At 42.6% G+C, this 19,308-nt stretch overlaps 2 protein-coding genes across 4 annotated transcripts in view; both read right to left on the reverse strand.

The window, feature by feature from the left end:
* Positions 1 to 390: 390 nt before the first annotated feature.
* Positions 391 to 9,057, reverse strand: tmem229b (transmembrane protein 229B). Of its 2 annotated transcripts, none has more exons than XM_056425812.1 (2): positions 8,617 to 9,057; positions 391 to 2,900 (listed from the first exon to the last, which is right to left on the reverse strand). In XM_056425812.1, the coding sequence occupies exon 2, from the start codon at positions 2,842 to 2,844 to the stop codon at positions 2,308 to 2,310; it is 537 nt and encodes a 178-aa protein (XP_056281787.1). In that variant the 5' UTR covers positions 2,845 to 2,900; positions 8,617 to 9,057; the 3' UTR covers positions 391 to 2,307. The 2 variants fall into 2 exon arrangements, 1 of the variants encoding a protein (XP_056281787.1); XR_008833133.1 differs by lacking the exon at positions 391 to 2,900 and adding an exon at positions 6,921 to 6,988.
* A 2,937-nt stretch (positions 9,058 to 11,994) lies between these two features.
* The window catches only part of mta1 (metastasis associated 1), a 32,688-nt gene continuing 25,374 nt past the window's right edge, over positions 11,995 to 19,308 (reverse strand). The window contains exons 14-18 of one of the 2 annotated variants that reach the window (XM_056425802.1): positions 17,934 to 18,123; positions 17,750 to 17,839; positions 16,062 to 16,217; positions 13,055 to 13,191; positions 11,995 to 12,626 (exon numbers count right to left, since the gene is read on the reverse strand). In XM_056425802.1, coding sequence (XP_056281777.1) covers positions 13,082 to 13,191; positions 16,062 to 16,217; positions 17,750 to 17,839; positions 17,934 to 18,123 — 546 coding nt within the window. In that variant the 3' untranslated portion in view covers positions 11,995 to 12,626; positions 13,055 to 13,081. Of the gene's footprint in view, positions 12,630 to 13,054; positions 13,192 to 16,061; positions 16,218 to 17,749; positions 17,840 to 17,933; positions 18,124 to 19,308 lie in introns of both variants that reach the window. The other variant, XM_056425803.1, reaches the window with a different exon arrangement.

The raw sequence follows: 19,308 nt of genomic DNA on the forward strand, positions 1-19,308 counted from the left end.
TAATATAAAGTATCGATAGACACACTCACATATATATATATATATATGTGTGTGTGTTAAAATGTGTTTTAAAGGTTAATATTTTGCAGTGAAACGGTTTAAAGGTAAAGTTTTACAGTGAAAAGTTGAATGTAGTAAAACTAAATGTTATATATAGAACAATGTTAAAGCTAAAAGTTGGACAGTGAAACGGTTTAAAGGTAAATGTTTTACAGTGAAAAGTTTGACAGCGAAAAAAGTTTGAACGGTGTAGTGAACTTTCTAAAATATGTATAAAATGTTAATAACATTAATGATGACAGCCAAACAAATTATTGCAAAAACCAGGAATGCGGCGCTGTGATTTGCTTCATCAGAGTAAATAAATTATAGACATTGGCTGCACACAAGTTCTCATAATATAGTTTATTAGATGTTTAAAGAGTTAACGGCCTTGAGCTTGATAATCATTGCTGGGTCACATATTGCTTTGAAGCCTGTTGATTCATGTGTGAAATAAAACGACAATAATGAAAATAAATTAAAATCCTTCTGTATCCCACCTAAAAAAAGGATTGTTGACCTTTGGGCCCTTTTATTTGTTGTCCAAGCATCATAAAACATGGTCTTTTTCCAGCTGCAGTTTCCAAGTGTGTCCACTGCGTGGCAGCAGTTCATCTGTGAAACGGCTTTCTGCATCCACCCTGCGGACTTGCAGGGGAACACTGCATGCTTATTGCAGCACTGATGGAGGTCACACCTTGACGTAGTCCAGTCGTGTTGTGAGGACGTGGATTTTTTTATGTTTTTTGTGGAGGGGACGGTGCATAATTTCACTTGAAATGGAGAAAAAGCTGAATTGTCAGTTTTGAGTCAACAACATCAACGCTGGTCCTGAGGAATCAGCCCACGTTTCCATTTCCCCGCGTTGTGTCGATCTTCTGGTACCTTGGATTTCCTGTAAAGAGGCCCGTCTCCGAAACCGGCTTCGGGGGCCCGATCCGGTAGCACCGGTGATGAATGCACAGCAGAGGAAGTCTCAGGATCAACAAAACCAAAGGAAATGAGCATTATTTGCATTCCACATGTTTTCGGTGTTGAAGGAGCATGAACAACAACAACAAAACGTACAGTTTATCTAATATAACCTGAACTGTCACAGTTAAACGTGTGGAGTGTAGATGTCAAATATCACGAGGTCATTATTCACAGAGGAAAGCCCAACAAATAGTTTTGTGAATCACAAATCATCAACGGTGGAAAGAAAATGAGACGCAAAGTCCGATACTCGCCACAGAGGAAAGCTTCATTTAAATCATGTTTCCTTCACGCGCGCGTTAAACTAACTGAAAGAGGAAGGTCGTGAAAAACAGGCGGCCTTAAAACACCTTCTTTTTTTTTAAACATAGAATGAAAAGTATTTTCAAATCAAGAAACCAGACACTGAGCCACTTAATTTTGGGTTGCTACTAAGAAAAAAGACAACAAACAAAATGAACGTCCAGACCTCACATTAGACGACACACACATGCACACACACACACAGATGTTGGAGAAGCCGCCGTGCGAGGCCGTGAACCGAGGTCGGTGCCTTGCTAAAGGACACTTCAACATGCTGTGAGGAGACGACCGTGAGACCGGCTCTACCGCCTGAGCTGCTGTGACACACACACACACACGCGCACACACACACACCCACACACACACAGGCACACACACACACCAGTTTGACGTACAGTGTGACTGCTCAATGAGCTTTATAAAGATGAATATCATATTGGAAGACACGTTTTTTTCATGCATTTTTTCCCTAGGCATTGTGGGTATTCACTAAAACATCCCTCAGTGTGTGTGTTCCTAATGAACAGTGTGTGTGTTCCTAAAGAACAGTGTGTGTGTGTGTGTGTGTGTGTGGCTACATGGCTACAGTACTTTGATTAATACTAAAACATGTGTTCATATATTTTGACAGCTCCGTGTTCTTCGTGCAGCGAGCGTTTTGTTCCAGACGTGCACCTTTGGAAAAACAGACATATTGTTATGTGTTCCTCCTCGGGATGACAACAATAACTCTGCTTCTTGTCGTCGTTGTTGTTGTTGTTGTTGTTGTGAGGTCTTCACACTCAGGGAGGGACTGAAAGTGTAATCCGAGTCCTTTGAGACCTTCTGGCTCATTATGGGATGCATATTGGGTCCTCTGAGCGATTTGGCCTCCCGTTGCCACACACACACACCGGCTCAGTGTGTGTGTCGCTGACGGAGGAGGGCCGCCCGTGTCGAGGAGGGGTGCAGGTGTGGGCGGGGCTTCAGATGGCGTCCCCCCCTCCTTCACTCCCCTTTCAGGTACCCGTCGCCGTCGCTCCCACCTGCCGCTGCATCCGCCGTCCAGCCGTCCTCGGGCCCGGCGTGGAACCGGAGCCGCAGCGTCCGGCGGATCACCAGGCGCTCCGCGAGGAAGGAGGCGCAGAACCACGGCACGGCGTACTCGGCCGTGATCAGCCCCATGAAGTTGTAGCGGAACTGGGAGTAGTCCCAGGGGCAGGCGTCGAACTGGCGCAGCAGCAGCCCCGTGGAGAACTCCCACAGGTACGTCCACGCCGTGTAGATGAGGCAGCGCGGGAGCACGCGGCAGCGGCCGCGCAGGCGCAGGTACATCTGCTCCACGGCCAGGATGCACGTGCCGTAGAGGAACAGCGCCCACACGCTGGTCACGCCGGGGAACTTCCAGTTGCAGCTGACGGCGAACTCCCAGGCGGCCGTGAACATGACCTCGCAGAAGTAGCCGTGGATGGCGTAGAGGTACCAGCGGGACAGCGTCGTCAGGGGCACGGGGGGGGGCCGCGGGGGCTCCGCGGTGGTCGCCATGGCGGCCTTCCTCTCGCTTTTCACGCAGGACGGATTCAGGCTCGGATGGATCCGGTCTGAGGAGGAAAGGAGTGGAAAGAAGAGGTGGAGGTCAGACCGCCATTTTATTACTTTAGGCCGAGTATTTATCCTCCAATACACATTTAAAGTGTTTTAAGGTGTGTTTTAATGTGTTTTTAAGGTGTTTTTAAGGTTTGTTTGAAGGTGTTTTTAAAGTTAGTTTTAATGTGTTTTTAAGCTTTGTTTGAATGTGTTTTAAGGTTAGTTTGAAGGTGTTTTTAAGGTTTGTTTTAATGTGTTTTTAAGGTTAGTTTTAATGTGTTTTAAGGTTAGTTTTAATGTGTTTTAAGGTTAGTTTGAAGGTGTTTTTAAGGTTTGTTTGAAGGTGTGTTTAAAGTTTGTTTGAAGGTGTTTTAAGGTGTGTTTTAATGTGTGTTTTAATGTGTTTTTAAGCTTTGTTTGAAGGTGTTTTTAAGGTTTGTTTTAATGTGTTTTTAAGCTTTGTTTGAAAGTGTTTAAGGTTTGTTTGAAGGTGTTTTAAGGTGCGTTTTAATGTGTGTTTAATGTGTTTTTAAGCTTTGTTTTAATGTGTTTTTAAGGTAAGTGGCATTTTAAGTGGCGGAGTTCCCCGTGTGAGGGAACGATGCAGCCGGTCATTTTGGGTTTTAGTTCAATTAAACGTTCTGTCTTTGGGGCCCTCGGTCATCCATTGTTTCCATTGTTGCCGACAGTTCGTGGTTCAATCAGAAGATTTTTGTTGTTGTTTTGCTTCATTCAGTCTGAGAACACAAGAGGCCTTCAGGGTCATCCTGATATTTTATGCTCATTTGGACACCATCAGTCAGTGCGTTTACATGCAATCGAATTATTGGCTTAGTCGGACTGAAATCGAATTATCCGTTTCATGTAAACACCTTAGTCGGACTATGTGCGGTCTGACTTCGGTCCGATTAACACCCCTGGATAGCTCGGTCCGATCCAGTTGATAATTCGACTCTCGCGGCATGTAACGGTGAATTCGATTCGGAACTGGACTTTGCGTCTTTGCGCATGCTTGAGATCCCGCCGCCCTCCTCCCTCCCATGTCGTGACCCGGAAGTCGAAAGAGACGATAAATTAAATTCTCTGTGTACCTTTGGCGACGGCGTCTTCTCTCCGTTATCAACTCAGCCAATAGCGCCATTTGCATTCGCTGTACTCCTATTAACACCATGAAAGAATAGTAGAGGGATGTAGCTTTGCCTCGCTCTCTGTTCGCCATCTTTCTCGAAATGTTGTTGTTGGTGGTGGTGAAGAGGTCAAGCGGAAATGGCTGTATCACCACGAGTTGTAATGAAAACAGCGCCGCCTATCGTATCGGATATGACATGCTTTCAAAGGCCAATGATTCGAATTACTCACTGCCATGTATATTGGGATAACAGCAGATCCCCCAAAAGATAGCATAGTCCGACTAAAGCAAGATTCGAATTATACCATCATGTAAACTCACTGACTGAGATAATGATGAACCGTGTCAAATATACCATACAATGGAAAAAACAGACAATAATAATATATGTTAATGCAAAGAATAGAGAGACGTCGATGGTTATTTCTTGTATTTCGAATTTGCTTGTTCACAAGAGACAGCTTCCAAGTGAAGCCCCCTAAAATCGTCCCTGCTCGGCCCTGAACGTTACATAACAGTACTGGATGTAAACTTCTTCTCTTTTTTCTTTAAAACAGCCGACGGTGCGCGTTGACACGAGGAGCGACCTCGAACTCATTTCACATCGTCGAAAAATCTTCAGGACGACGACTTTAAAAAGGCTCCAGAAAAGTTCATCTCGGGTCACGAGAGGCAATAAAAACACTTTGATTGGCAGGCGGGGGATGAAATTAGAGCTCGGGGGGAGGGGGGGGGGGGCACTCGATGCTATTTACTGACCGACTTATGTAAAGTATATAACTTTATCATCTGACCGCCTACCTCATGTGCTCTTTTTCCAAATCCTCACTCGGGCTTTTGGTGTCAGATGTCAGGAGGCCCACGGCAATAAATAAAAAATAAAAAAAGTAAAACACTGAAGTCAAATGGGATCGTAGCGAGGAGGTCAAAGGTCGAGGAGGTAAAACACGAGCTCAGAGAGAGGGGAGGACTACAGAAGGCCTGTTTGAAGAACAAAAGCATTTTTTTTTTTTAAAGAGTATTTTGGTCCTCAAAAGGGTGGCCGGGTTCCAGAGTGAGTCCACGGGGGATCAGCACACCTCCCCCAGAACCAGGGTTTTGGTGCGAGGTACCGGGCCAGCGGACCTCCTTCAACTCCTCATCCCATCTCTCACTCCTCTCCCATCCAACCAGAAGTGATTCACGAAAGCTTTGGAGCATAAAGACTGGATGCAATAAAGATGAGCTGAAAATAATATTTAAAAAATGTAAAGATTTCAATAAATATTATTAAAAGGAGATTTGAGGAGAGGTCAAATAAAAAAAGTCAACTTGTAATTGTAGAAATAGTTGAAAAAAAGTGTTTTTTTCTTCTCTAAACAACTAAAAAGTGACTTTCTGGTGAAAGAGTGTTGGCGCGAACATCCGTGACTACATCACATTTATCTGACATGTTATATTCACACGCCGGAGACGCAGCTCCAGGGAACAGCTGAGGAGACGTGTCTTGCTCAAGGACACATCGACTAGGGCGGGGATTGAACCTCTAACCTCAGGCGCCCCTGACCCATAACGTGTGTTCGGCGTCTTGCTTCTGGCCCGCGTGTCGGGTTCCATTCCACTGGAACTCGTTTCGACTTCTCGCTCGGATTACTTCACAAATCTCCGGCGTCGTTTTACGGGGCGTCGGGCGGATTGGTTGACCTCGTGAAACCGGAGGATCGCCGACGAAAACAGAGAATTTATACTGCGGTGAAACGACACTTGAAACCTCGGGTCACGTCTCCAGGCGAGGAGACGAGAACCGGGGTTTGAAACGTGACCTTAAAGCACGAAACTACAGTTTCATTCATCCTGAAGCTTTTATACGGTGATGTCATCACATGTTGACATGTGGGGTTACATTGATTGATTTATTTGGACGGTTCAAATGTTTACCAGGGACGAGATGCAACAAAAGTGTGTGTGTGTGTCTGTGTGCCTGCATCATTGTGTGTGTGTCTCTGTGCGTCCATGTGTGTGCGTGGTGTCCGTGTGTCTCTGTGTGTGTGTGTGTCCCTGTGTGTGTATCCGTGTGTCTGTGTGTGTGTGTTTGTGTGCGTCCATGTGTGTGTGTGTGTTTGTGTGTCCATGTGTGTGTGTGTCTCTGTGCGTGTGTCCGTGTGTTTGCGTGTCCATGTGTGTGTGTGTCCCTGTGTGTGTATCCGTGTGTGTGTGTGTGTGTCCATGTCGATTGACTTGTTGCCTCAGCAGGGGCGCACCGCTCACCCACTGGGTGCTATTTGACTGTTGTTGTTGTTGTTGTCTTTCTCATCGGCCGGTGTATCGATCCCGCCATCGCTCGCTGCGTAGACCCACAGAGAGCTAAAGACACACCGGTATGGCAGTCAACCAAGGTCGAGATAAAACAACAACAACAACAACACGGAGGGGCCTCTCCTGAGCCGACAGCTGTGAGCTCGGACTCCTCGATGAAAGAGGAAACCCGACCTCGCATACCGCCATAATCCCTCGTCCGCGTGCCGCCGCCCTCTGGCGACGATCCCTCGGGAAGGTCACCTCACGCTGGAGGGTGGCGGGCGGGGGCCAGAGCGGTTCACGAGGCCGGTTACCACGGCGACGTGATGCTGGACAGCAGAAACACTGCAGGTTCTCAGGGTGTCTGACAAGTGGCTCCACAGACGACTCAATGTTTGAGTTGTCAAGTAGAAATATTCCATATTTTAAGGTTTACTGCTTCCAAAAAATAAGAGGATTTACTGTTTTTCTCTATTTTCTCTTGCTATATAATGTTGATAAATGTTTTGAAAAAGAAACAAACTGTTAATTATAAATTTAGAAATAAAAAAAACGAACAAACCCGTGCAGCACAACTCACTTTTCTGAAAGATCCCTCCTCCTCCTCCTCCTCCGCTCATTGCGGTGTAAAGACCCTAAAACATGGCGGCTGAGCCCTCCGTCCTGACCGCCATGGTGTGGGTCAGGTGGGCGCAGCTGCAGAGCGAGAGGGAGGTGTGCGTGTGCACGTCGATGTGTGTTCACACAAAGAAGCTTCAGATCAATACGTGAACATGAATAATTGATGCTCGCTGCTTCCTCTGACGAAAACACCGGCTTTTATCAAAGTGACATATTTTAGCGTGCTGTTTTTGTGTGGACCTAAATAATAAAAGTAACTTTTAAAAATGTTTAGAAAAAAATAAAAATTGGTTAATTCAAGACCAATATATTTAATCAGAATAAATAATTTACTATTAGATATTTAAATTGTTTTAGAGAATTTGAGATGAGAGATTAAGGATAAATATCAAAATAAAAATATTTATATAAATAAATAAATATACGTATATATATATATATGTATATAAATAAATATATAAATATGTATGTATATAAATAAATATATATATAAATATGTGTGTATATAAATAAATAAATATATATATATATAAACAGTCCTCTCTGGTGGAACAATGTAATGTCAGCATGAATCCAAACCCTAGAAATATGGTTTGATGTTAATTTCTTTGCCTCAGACATATCTTTTTCATTTCCATACTGCAATATCATGAATGCAATGTCAGAAAAGTGACCTATATCAGTGGCTACATATCTTTGAACATTCTCACTCACACACACACACAGGAACATTTGTATTTCCTCTCCCCGATGATCTTGTATCCCTGTAACCTGATCGGCTCCCATCATGGTCTCTTATCATAAGAAGAGCAGCTGGAAACCCTGCATGAGTGCTTTAACACCACAACAAGGTGACAACAACCTGAGGTGAGGTGGATAATATTGTTTTTTCTCCTGTCATGGGATCATTTGTGGGATTCCCTGCTGTGAAGGCCGGTGCTCGAGGTATTAATAGGTCCATAATATTAATGTGTACAACTGATATCTAAAATAAAATAATATCTTGTTGACCGAATAGTGTCATTCAATCCATCATCCAATGGAGACCCCCCCCCCCCCCCCCCAAACAATGTGTTGGGGGCGGGAGGGCCAAATCCCAAAATTATTATTTTCTTAATACTGACTGTTAAAAAAACAAAAACACCCAATAAGGCCGATTCTCTACAATAATTCACAACATGTTTACAGTCGGGGAGGACAGCTCATTAAATAATAATAATATGGCAATAAATTAAGATCAGTGCATATGATGCAACAGTGCTGTACCCAGCCTATCCAAAGCGCTGGGCCTCCTCTGGTATTTGACGCAGGGGACCTGGAAGCACGGTTATCCCTTACCAAGCATATTTTTAATATATGCAGGCACACACACACCCACGCACACGCTCCTCGGTTCATGTGTATGAGTTTACATCACCGCTCTTGTCCCAATTTTATAAGAACAAATAAAATCTGCCAAATGAAGAGGAATGCATGTTGTGTTCCAACTCTGCACGTGCAGCTATTTACTTTACTTCATTACAGGGAATGTAATGTAATTCAACAACAACAACAACAACCTGCAGACACTGTAAGGCTTTAAGGATAACCCGCTGCTCATATGCAGGACACCAGCACACACACGTGATCACTCAGCAGCTCACCGACACACCGGGACGTCTCTCTCTCTCCTCGGTGCAGGTTCTTCATCATGTCATGTTTACCTTCAGATGGAGCTCCGCGGCGTCTTCCTCGGCGATGCAGGCCGGCGGATCAGACGCATCGACCCGGGGAAATGTTCCTGGACGTCGCGGTGTCGGTGTGCGGCTCCTCTGCTGAGCACCGGCGTCTCCTCCTCCTCCTCCTCCTCCCCCTCCGCGGGGTTCCTGCTGTCCGGTGGAAATTGACACATTTTTTACTTGACTGCAGCAGCAGCTCGCGCGCAGACACGCTTCTTGCATCTGCGCGCGCACCCTTTCCCCTTATGTGGATGCGCAGGGTGTAAAACAGGATTAAATTAATATTGTAAGCACGGCGGAACCTATTTAATATTCAACATGAAATATTAGGACATTTATGAAGTTAAAGTTGAGGAAAAACAGTCCAAAAATAAATGTACCCAGAAGCCCCTCTAAAGCTCACACACTGCTAGCTTTCACTTTATATTAAATAAACGACATCATATGTATGTATTCTCATCTAACCCATAAATTATATGATGGACTCATTATTTACTGTTTGTACTCTTCTGCCGTTTCCCCAAACGACCTCTGATGAAGGGATCCTGTTGACGCTCGCTGGGCCTCCGGAGGGGATGAATACTTCAAGGGTCTAAAGCAGAAGTGTGAATCCTCACACGTATCCAGTGACACACGCGAGGAGACACCTGCGCCCAAAATAATCTCGCTTTAATTCATAAAACTTTCTCGGAAGGAGCCAGGAGTGAAAACGAAAATATCATGAGATATTACATACATATATATAAACACAGTATATATATGTGTGTGTATATATATAGACATATATATACACACATATATGTGTGTATATATACACATATATGTGTAGATATATATACACACATATATATATATTAGGGCTGTCAGCGTTAACGCGTTAATCTATGCGATTAATTTGGCCGCGTTAACGCACTAAAATATTTTAACGCAATTAACGCAACTTTGTTTACTTCCGGTGTTCGTTGAAGTTTTTACACTCAAACCGAGTGTCAAACCGCGGCAGTGCGGTTTAACACTGTTTCCGTTTTTAAAACAATTATTTCTCCGTGAAAATAAGGAGCATAAATCAGTTTAACTCGTGGTTGAATCAGTCGGGTTTCCTCCTGCTCCTTCCTCCCGTCTCCCCCTCTGATACACAGAGGAACGGAGGGGCGACGTGTCGGGTGACGCGGCGCGGAAAGAACTCGTCACACGAAACCTTCAACGTGATTGGTCAATCCGTTTGTCTGTCAACATTTTGGGGAAAAAACAACCAATGAACACTCAGTAAATCACAAAGGACCTCCCACCACACAGGTAAGGCTCATTAGCAGCCTGTCAGTCAGAGAGCAGAGAACACGGCACCAGTACAATGAGCCTCATTGAACAGAGCTGAGATTGTTCTGGAATGTTTGATGTAGAACACGTGGGGGTGTGGCACATCAAAACGCCTTTAAAAGGTGAATTTACATTTTTTTGTAAAATGTATAAAATGCCCCCAGCCTCCAGAGGGTTAACGTGACACATTTGAATGTCAGTCAGTCACCAAGGCCTCTGGTTCTGCTGCTGTTCAGTGTTAAAGATGACAGGACCAATGGGGTCTCAATATACTTCTTTTTTTTTACTAATCTGATGTTTCACTGAAGAAACAATTTATCATCCACAATATTAAATACCTCGCTGGCACTTTATAGGTAGGAGCCTCTTTGAAAACACAGCTCTGTGTGAAGTTTGGTCTTTAAAAAGAATGAACTTTTAACTTTAACTTTTAATTGCGATTAATGAATTTCAAAATGTGCGATTAATTAGTTAAAAAAAATTAATCGATTGACCGCCCTAATATATATACACACACATATATATACATAATCCAGAAGAGTGCAGAAACTCTACTCTGACATGAAGTAGTGTTGGAGATGTAAACATAGGTTGTTTACATTTATGTTTAGATGATTCCTAATAATTACAACAGAGATCATCAGGAACAAACCCACCGTGGAGGAATCCCCCCTCCACAAGTAACAATCATGCATTTAAAATATCACTAGAGTAAAAGTATTAGCATTTTACTGAAAATACTCAAGTAAAGTACAAGTACCTCAAAAATGATTACTTTCCACCACTTTACTGGTGCAAGATGACAGTAACGAGGGGACCGCCCATTCCGATGCTGCGAGTCCATTGGGTGGAAGGATTCAACCTGCTGATGTATTATAATATGAAACTCATAAATCGACCCTGATTGACCGTCCATCGCTTCCAGCTTTAAATGCGTTCGAGGTGGACACTAAACAAAGTTTACAGAGGAGGGATAAGTGGGCTGGAACTGAAAACAGCAGCAGAGGACTTTTATCGATGGTTAAGGACTAGTTGATAATATAAATAGTTTTTCCAGCGCTCAAACAATCCTAAGAACAACAATATGAACTGAACTCCAATAGTAGACAAAGCCTGGACTACAAAGCAGTCAGACGCAGAGTCTTTGCATTCAATTTGACAGTTTGTGAATTTGAGAGAACAGAGAGAAACCACCAAATTGTGTGCAGGAAAAAAAATTATATATATAAAAATATAATTATAATTTAAATAAATACATATTTATATAAATAAATATTTCTCATATATATATAAATGTTTTTATATAAATACTTATGTATATTTTTATATATATATAAATACTTATGTATATATATTTTAATATCTATATAAATATAATTATATTTGTATATATATAAAAATATTTAATAGAATATATTTCCTTAAAGTTGTCTTCTGGATGTCATTCATAACATATCTAAAGCGTGTAGATATCTTCTATATTACCTCTTTAATATGCAACATGTGTCATCCGTTTCATCTTATTTTCCAGCTGGGTATCTTCTTCCATTTACTGGACCGTTTCATCTCGATTTTTCCCCATGAAGAGCGCTCATTGGTACATTATCAATAAAGTTTTACGACCGTTTGAGTGTGAATGCCCGTCGAGCTCGATGTCTGAATGGAGATGATGCAACAACAAGAACCGTCAGCAGGCGTTTTGTACACTTGTGTATTTTCTCGTGCCGACCTACGACCGATGTTTATATATCAAGACAAACTTCTACTGAACATAAAATAAAAAAGATCAAACACATCGACATGAAAGCAGAACACAGATTTTTGGTTTTTTCTTTTTCTTACGGTTGCTTTACAAAACATGGCTGTGTTTGTCCATTTAAACGTCTTCAAATTCTGAGAGTTCTTTTGAAAAGGTTCAAAAAACATAAGAAGCAAATTTGGGATGGAATAGTTTGCATATACCCTGTTTGCATACCTGTGTGAGTCAGAAACCACCTCGCTCACCTCTGTGCACACACACACAAACCAACAGAAGAGGGGCAGAAAAAAAATCAATTATCTTTTTTTAATTACATTATCTAAGCATTGATGCATTACTTGTGAAAAAGGTAGAAAAAACAGCACGTCTTTCTCAATAAGTTAAACCTCTCTCGGGGGGGTCGGGGGGGTAAAGCATTCAAATTTATCGGAACCCCCCCCCTCCAAAAAAAGACAAGGAGTTAAACTCGCTGAAATAAAAGTTTTGTCTCCTTGTTGAATTTAATTTTGTTAAAAAACAAACAAAAAAAGAAAAGATGCAAGTGGCTTATGTTACAGTCCTTCCGCCCTCTGGCCACACGGGGCTCCCTCTCTCTCTCCTTCAGTTTTTCATGAAACCATCACGAGTTCCATCGTTTGATCGACAAACAAAAAAAATAAGCGGAGTTATAGTTGGTAAAAAAAATTATAATAACAATAACAATAATTACAACAACGGTAATAACGAGATAAACGTAAAGTAATAACACAGTTCCTGTACAGTCAGGCTCGTCTTCTCGGCGGGCCGAAGCCGTCGACTTTAAACAACTTTAAATCGATCGGTCTTCGGCGGCGTGACGCGAGAAAAAAAAAGACCAATGGCGTCGTCTCCTCGGCTGTGGTTGGTTGGAAAAGGGGGCGTTTCCATTTCCTGCCGCCCTCTGCTGCGAAGGAGACAGGATTAGGAGCTGAAGGCGATGTCTGAGCTCGTTAAAAATGATGACAAAATATGATATAAACCTTCGTAATATACACAACTAATTACAACCAACTAGCCAACTGGGAAAATAAACCCACCTCAACAAAATCAGATCTAAACCCACAAACAATGTCAATTTAAAGCAAAAAATTTAGAATAAATAATAATAATCCATTTAAATCATTTAGCGCTTTTTAAAAAAGGTCCTCAAAGACACTCTACATGTTACATTCATCCACCTACAGGGAGCACTTCAGGGTCACGTGTCTTGCTCAAGGACACATTGACACACTAGGGCGGGGATTGAACCGCCTGACTGCGAACCTCTGATCCACAGTCGCCCTGAATAAACAAGACGACGGCGACAGGGCCCCAAATGAATGACCTCACCTCACCGGGGTCGGCCCCACGGGGCGCTCAGTCCAGCTCGTGCACCTCGTCCTGCATGGAGACCGAGGGGCGGCCGGCCTCGCTCAGCCGCTTGGCCATGATGTCCCACTGCGGGGCCAGGATTTTGGATTTAGAGCCTGCGGATGAGAGGGAGAGAAAACAGCAGATGAAATGATGCACGAATCCACCGACTAAAGGATGCCGTGTTCTGCCCCCTGGTGGCTTAATAGAGTACTGCTGTATTCATTCGTTTCTGTATTATTCTCCGAGCCGTCTCACCCCGATATAAATGTATATATCCTTCCACGTTTCCAATCGGAGCTCGTCAACGTTCACGTCACTCGAGGTCAATAATAAACAAGAAACTTCTGACAGAGCGAGGTTCCTCCTGCTTTCAGTCTTCATGCTAAGCTAAGCTAAGTTAAGCACCTGACTTCATTTGTCCAAGATTGTTTTTAGAAATTGGCAAGTTAAATTAAAAGCTATGAGCTGTCCAACCTTAATCTCCCAGCCCCGAGGTGGGCTCAGACCAGTGGAGAAGCTCTCCCTCAGGATACACTTAGCAACCCTCCTCCTCCTGTTACCATGACAACGTACGACTGTAGCCTCCAGCTAAAGCAGCAAGGCCGATCCTCCTGCTCTCCTGCTCTCCCTCTCTCTCTCTCTTGGTCTCTCAGTCTGTCTCTCCCCCTGTCTCATTTCACAGGGGAGAAGGAAAAGTGGGAAATTACCCCAAAAATATGAAGACCCCCACTCAAATGCGGCGCCCTCCGGTGGTGGATCTCGGCGGTGTGTGCCGGATTTAAATATTCAAATAATCCATGTTTTAAAAAAGGCATTAAAAGCTTTAACATGCATGTGTAATGTAACGCATTATAGTTTGTCCCAATGGCGTTAAATATTACAAAATTAAAAAGTCTCAAAGCTAAACGACGAGCTGCCTAAAGGGTCCAATCTGCCTTTAGGGTCCCGTCTGCTCATAAAAACATAGAAACACTTCAGCTACAAGTAATTTCCTTTAGGGCTGCAACTAACGATTATTTTGATAATCGATTAATCGGTTGATTATTCTATCGATTAATCGATTAAAAAAAAAAAAAACTTTAATTTTCAACCCTTTATTCAAAACAGGGTCCATACGGTCATGGAAACCCTGGAAAAGTCATGGAATTTTTAAATGGCTATTAGCAGGCCTAGAAAAGTAATTGAAAAAAATAAAATCCCAAAATATTTGGAAAACTAATGCAAATTTGTTTTATTAAAATTTTAATTTACACGGTATATATACGGTATGCTTTGGAATTCTCATTGTTAGTTTAAAGACTACATCTTCTCACTTTGTCACGTATAGACAGAGTTTTCACAAAATGTTTAATCATGGAAATTTGGTTTAAAGTCATGGAAAGGTCCTGGAGACCCACTGGTCACCATGGTGATGAACCTGTTCACTGGTCACCATGGTGATGAACCGTCACCAACAGACTGACAGCTCTCCTCTCCTGAGCAGTGGTCCCCATGTGGCCCCCTGACCAATATCAGAGACGCGTTCCGATTTATTATTTTTTTCACCTGGCCCGCTGCCGTTGAGATTGCAGTGAGACGCGGAAAAAATGTGAAGTGGTGCTCTTCACAATAAAACATCTTTGATGGGACGTGTCGCGTCTCGGCCAATCAGCGTTCAGATGTCCACAGCGTTTGGGAAGTTAGGTTAGCTTGAATGTTAGTCCGCTACATCTGCTGCTGTCACGCTGCACGGTGTAGCGATACTAACAAAGTACCCGTACGTTAAAAACGATGTGATTTAGCATATTTTTAGTATCGATACTTCATTAAAAGAGCGATCAGAGCTCACGCGCTGCTCCGCTCCGTTAAATGATGTCTGCACGCGCAGCGCAGCGCTCACAGCGTATCGGGGCTTACCTCCGTTGCCTTTCTCCATGGAAAAATATTTTCCGCTATCCGCCACGGAATAAATAACCACGTTTTCTATGTTATACTCTTGTGGAAATGCCACACACGTCGTGACATGTAGCGCCCTGGTGTCTGGGGTCATGACGTCACCCGGAGGCGCACTCAGCTCCGTGAATGTCTCCGACTACGTGAATGACTTCCGCTTCCAGCGCCACGTGAGCAGCAGCAGCCAATTAGATTCATCAACAGAGGAGCAGCTCAGAGCTGATTGGCTCTCACAACGCAGCGTTCAGTCTCTCCTCTCTCTCTCCCTCCGCTCTTGTTTCTCCTGCGCCGCTCTGCGCTCAACTCAACTTTGTTTATACTCCGTGACTTATTGAGCGCCGTAATAATCGCGCGACACAACGAATCGATAATGAAATTCGTTGCCAACTATTTTAATAATCGATTTTTATCAATTCGTTGTTGCAGCCCTAATTTCCTTCATCGAATATAATTTTGCTTTTAAAAGTTTGTAATATGTTGTATATTATAAAGGTCGAGGCTTTAAATGCATCTAGTTGGCTTGTTGTCTCTTCCTGCACTGTGATATTCATTTATATCTGTTGTGATTTATTAATTTATTTTATAGTTTGAATTGTGCAAAATAAATAAATAACATGTTTGTATATAAAAGGAATAAAATAATAATGAGTAAATTATAATGTACCGCTGAGGCAGACGGCTTTATATTCCGTAGATCTGATCCAAGTAAACAAAGAACAGTTACTTTAAGATCTATTTCATCTAGTAAACTACAGCAAAGTATTTACTATAAAAGTCTTGTTGTTGAAGCAACCAAGAATTTGGTTTTTAAATATTATTTAGCAAGCTAATTATTCAACTAAAAGCAGAGTGAGACGTTTTAAAGTATTGGAATATTCTATAATAACTAATAGTGGAAGACAAAGTCAAGAGGAGAAGCTTAAAAAGCTCCTTCATCATGAAGAAGAAGATCAGGCTTCACCGCGTGGAGTTCATTGAGTTACTTTGAAGCTCAGAGAGAAAACAACAACAACATCAACAACAACAGCACAGTGAGCTCGCCCCCCCTCACCGTCCAGTCCGTTGTGCTGCTCGTAGCTGCGCTTGCCGAGGATGGTGGGCGAGCCGTTGTTGAGGATGGGCGACGACTTGATGGGCGTCAGGCTGGCGGACGATATGGAGGCGCCGCGAGGGGGCGGGGCGGGTTTGACTGGACGGGGGTGAGCTTCTGCATGGGGGGGGGGGGGGGAGAGAGAGAGATCCAATGATGGAGAGCCTAAGTTTAACCAGTCAGAATACACGCATGTGGCCAATAAAGCCAATTCTGATCCATCCACTAGTTTTGGAGCCAACAACACAAACATAAAAACATTTATATATATAATTGTATAAATATATAATTTTATGATATAAATTTATATTATAAATATATTTATATAACATATATATATAAAACAAATATATATATATATATATAACTATAACTATATCTATATAGGACTGTCTCAGAAAATTAGAATATTGTGATAAAGTTCTTTATTTTCTGTAATGCAATTAAAAAAACAAAAATGTCATGCATTCTGGATTCATTACAAATCAACTGAAATATTGCAAGCCTTTTATTCTTTTAATATTGCTGATTATGGCTTACAGCTTAAGAAAACTCAAATATCCTATCTCTAAATATTAGAATATCATGAAAAAGTATACTAGTAGGGTATTAAACAAATCACTTGAATCGTCTAATTAACTCGAAACACCTACAAGGGTTTCCTGAGCCTTGAAAACACTCAGCTTGGTTCAGTAAACTAAATCACAAGTATGGGAAGACTGCTGATCTGACTGCTGTCCAGAGGACCATCATTGACACCCTCCATCAGGAGGGTAAGACACAAAAGAAGTTTCTCAAAGAGCAAGCTGTTCACAGAGTGCAGTATCAAAGCACATCCACAAAAGTCTGTTGGAAGGGGGAAATGTGGCAGGAAACGCTGCACAACCAAGAGAGATGACCGCAGCCTTAACAGCATTGTGAAGCAGAGTCGCTTCCAGAATTTGGGGGAGCTTCAAAGACAGTGGACTGAAGCTGGAGTCCAGGTATCAAAAGCCACTGTTCACAGACGTGTCCGGCAAATGGGCTACAATAGCCGTATTCCCATGGTCAAGCCACTTCTGAACTCAAGACAACGGAAGAAGCGTCTGACTTGGGCTATGGAAAAGAAGCACTGGACAGTTGCAGAGTGGTCCAAAGTCCTCTTTTCAGATGAAAGCAAGTGTTGTATTTCATTTGGAAGTCAAGGCGCCAGAGTCTGGAGAAAGGCTGGAGAGGCGCAAAATCCAAGTTGCTTGAAATCCAGTGTGAAGTTCCCACAGTCAGTGATGGTTTGGGGAGCAATGCCACGCCGCATTGATGCAGTAATCCGTGCAAAAGGATTCCCAACCAAGTACTGAGTGCGTTAATGGACATTTTCAAATGTTTGATTTTGTTTTGCTGTTATAAATCTTTTTTTTTACTTGGTCTGAGGAAATATTCAAATTTTATGAGATAGGATTTTTGAGTTTTCTTAAGCTGTAAGCCATAATCAGCAATATTAAAAGAATAAAAGGCTTGCAATATTTCAGTTGATTTGTAATGAATCCAGAATGCATGACATTTTGTTTTTAATTGCATTACAGAAAATAAAGAACTTTATCACAATATTCTAATTTTCTGAGACAGTCCTGTATAAATAAATAATATTAATTTAACGGATGCAGTCTCACCTAAATACCGAACCACGGACTCCAGAGGTTTACGCTCCGCGGGTTTCAGTGACGAAGGCTTTTTGGGTCCTTCTGGCGACCGCAGGGCACCTGAGGAAATGTATTGCAAGAAGAAATCTGGTTTCCAACAACAACAACAACAACAAATGGATGACACAGTCCGAAGAAGAAGAGGCCCACTTACACTCGGCCTTGATGGCGGCGGTGTTGACGGGGAGGTAGGGGTGCCGGGCGAGGTACCGCGGCCGGATGATGTCATAGCAGAGGCGGCGCGCCATCATCGTCAGGCCGGTGGTCTGCAGGAAGAAGGCCTGCCTCGTCTTCACGGCGAATTTGGGGCTGCCGCCGTGCCTCAGGGGCAAGCCGTGGGGGCTCTGGGGGCGGGGCAGAGAGACGCCGTCAGTGGAGCCGGCCGAACGGCGTCCGCTCGCCGCGCTGGCCTCGGCTAACGCAGGCTAGCTGGAGCTAAAGTCCTTGAGTGGCTCATCGTTGACGCTCCACGACGCACACATCGGCAGCAACTTACACAACAACACGTCGCTATGGTTACGTGTGAGGACCGATCTGAAAAGTCTGTATTCACGAGTAATGCTGGTAATTTAAGGTAAAGCATGACAAGAGGGTTAAAATATCCAATGTAACCTCCCAATATGACGTAATCTGGTCATGGCGTTGGTGATTCCAGCCTCTCATTTGTATGTGAGGATTTTACCGCCTCATAAAGTGAAGGTCTTTGAGGTTGAGGTTGTTGGTCAGATACAATTATTTGTATTTTTTTAAAGAAGCAATTTCTAAAGAGCATTTTTTACCCATTGCTTTGAGACGTCAAAGTCAAAATCATTAATTGAGAAAATAGCTTGCAAATTAAATCAATAATGACAATAATCGTCTCTAATGAACACGAAAACTCAACCGGTGGGTCAAGGATGAGAAACAGAATGCTTTTCTTTGAGGTAGGAGAGAGGGGAATATCCAGTGAAGCGTGCGTGTGTATGTGTGTGTGTACACTACCGTTCAAAAGTTTGGAGTCACTTAGAAATTTCTTTATTTTGTAAAGAAAAGCACTGTTTTTTCAAGAAGGATAACATTAATCAAAAATACACACTATACATTGTTAATGTGGTAAATGACTATTCTAGGTGGAAACGTCTGGTTTCTAATGAAATATCTCCATAGGTGTAAAGAGGCCCATTTCCATCAACTATCACTCCAGTGTTCTAATGGTACATTGTGTTTGCTAATCGCCTTAGAAGACTAATATCTGATTAGAAAACCCTTGTGCAATTATGTTAGCACAGCTGAAAACAGTTATGCTGGTGATATAAGCTATACAACTGGCCTTCCTTTGAGCTTGAAGTTTGAAGAGCAAAATTAATACTTCAAATATTAATCATTATTTCTAACCTCATCAATGTCTTGACGATATTTTCTATTCAATTTTCAATTCATTTGATAAATAAAAGTGGGTTTTCATGGAAGACACGAAATTGTCTGGATGACCCCAAACTTTTGAACGGTAGTGTATGTATGTATGTATGTGTGTGTGTGTGTGTGTGTGT

This window comes from Pseudoliparis swirei, chromosome 11 (assembly GCF_029220125.1).
Source record: "Pseudoliparis swirei isolate HS2019 ecotype Mariana Trench chromosome 11, NWPU_hadal_v1, whole genome shotgun sequence".
Lineage (NCBI taxonomy): Eukaryota > Metazoa > Chordata > Actinopteri > Perciformes > Liparidae > Pseudoliparis > Pseudoliparis swirei.

What these genes read in the sequence shown, in the direction of transcription:
- tmem229b (XM_056425812.1), bottom strand. Translation starts at nt 2,844, where the DNA reads ATGGCGACCACCGCGGAGCCCCCGCGGCCCCCCCCCGTGCCCCTGACG.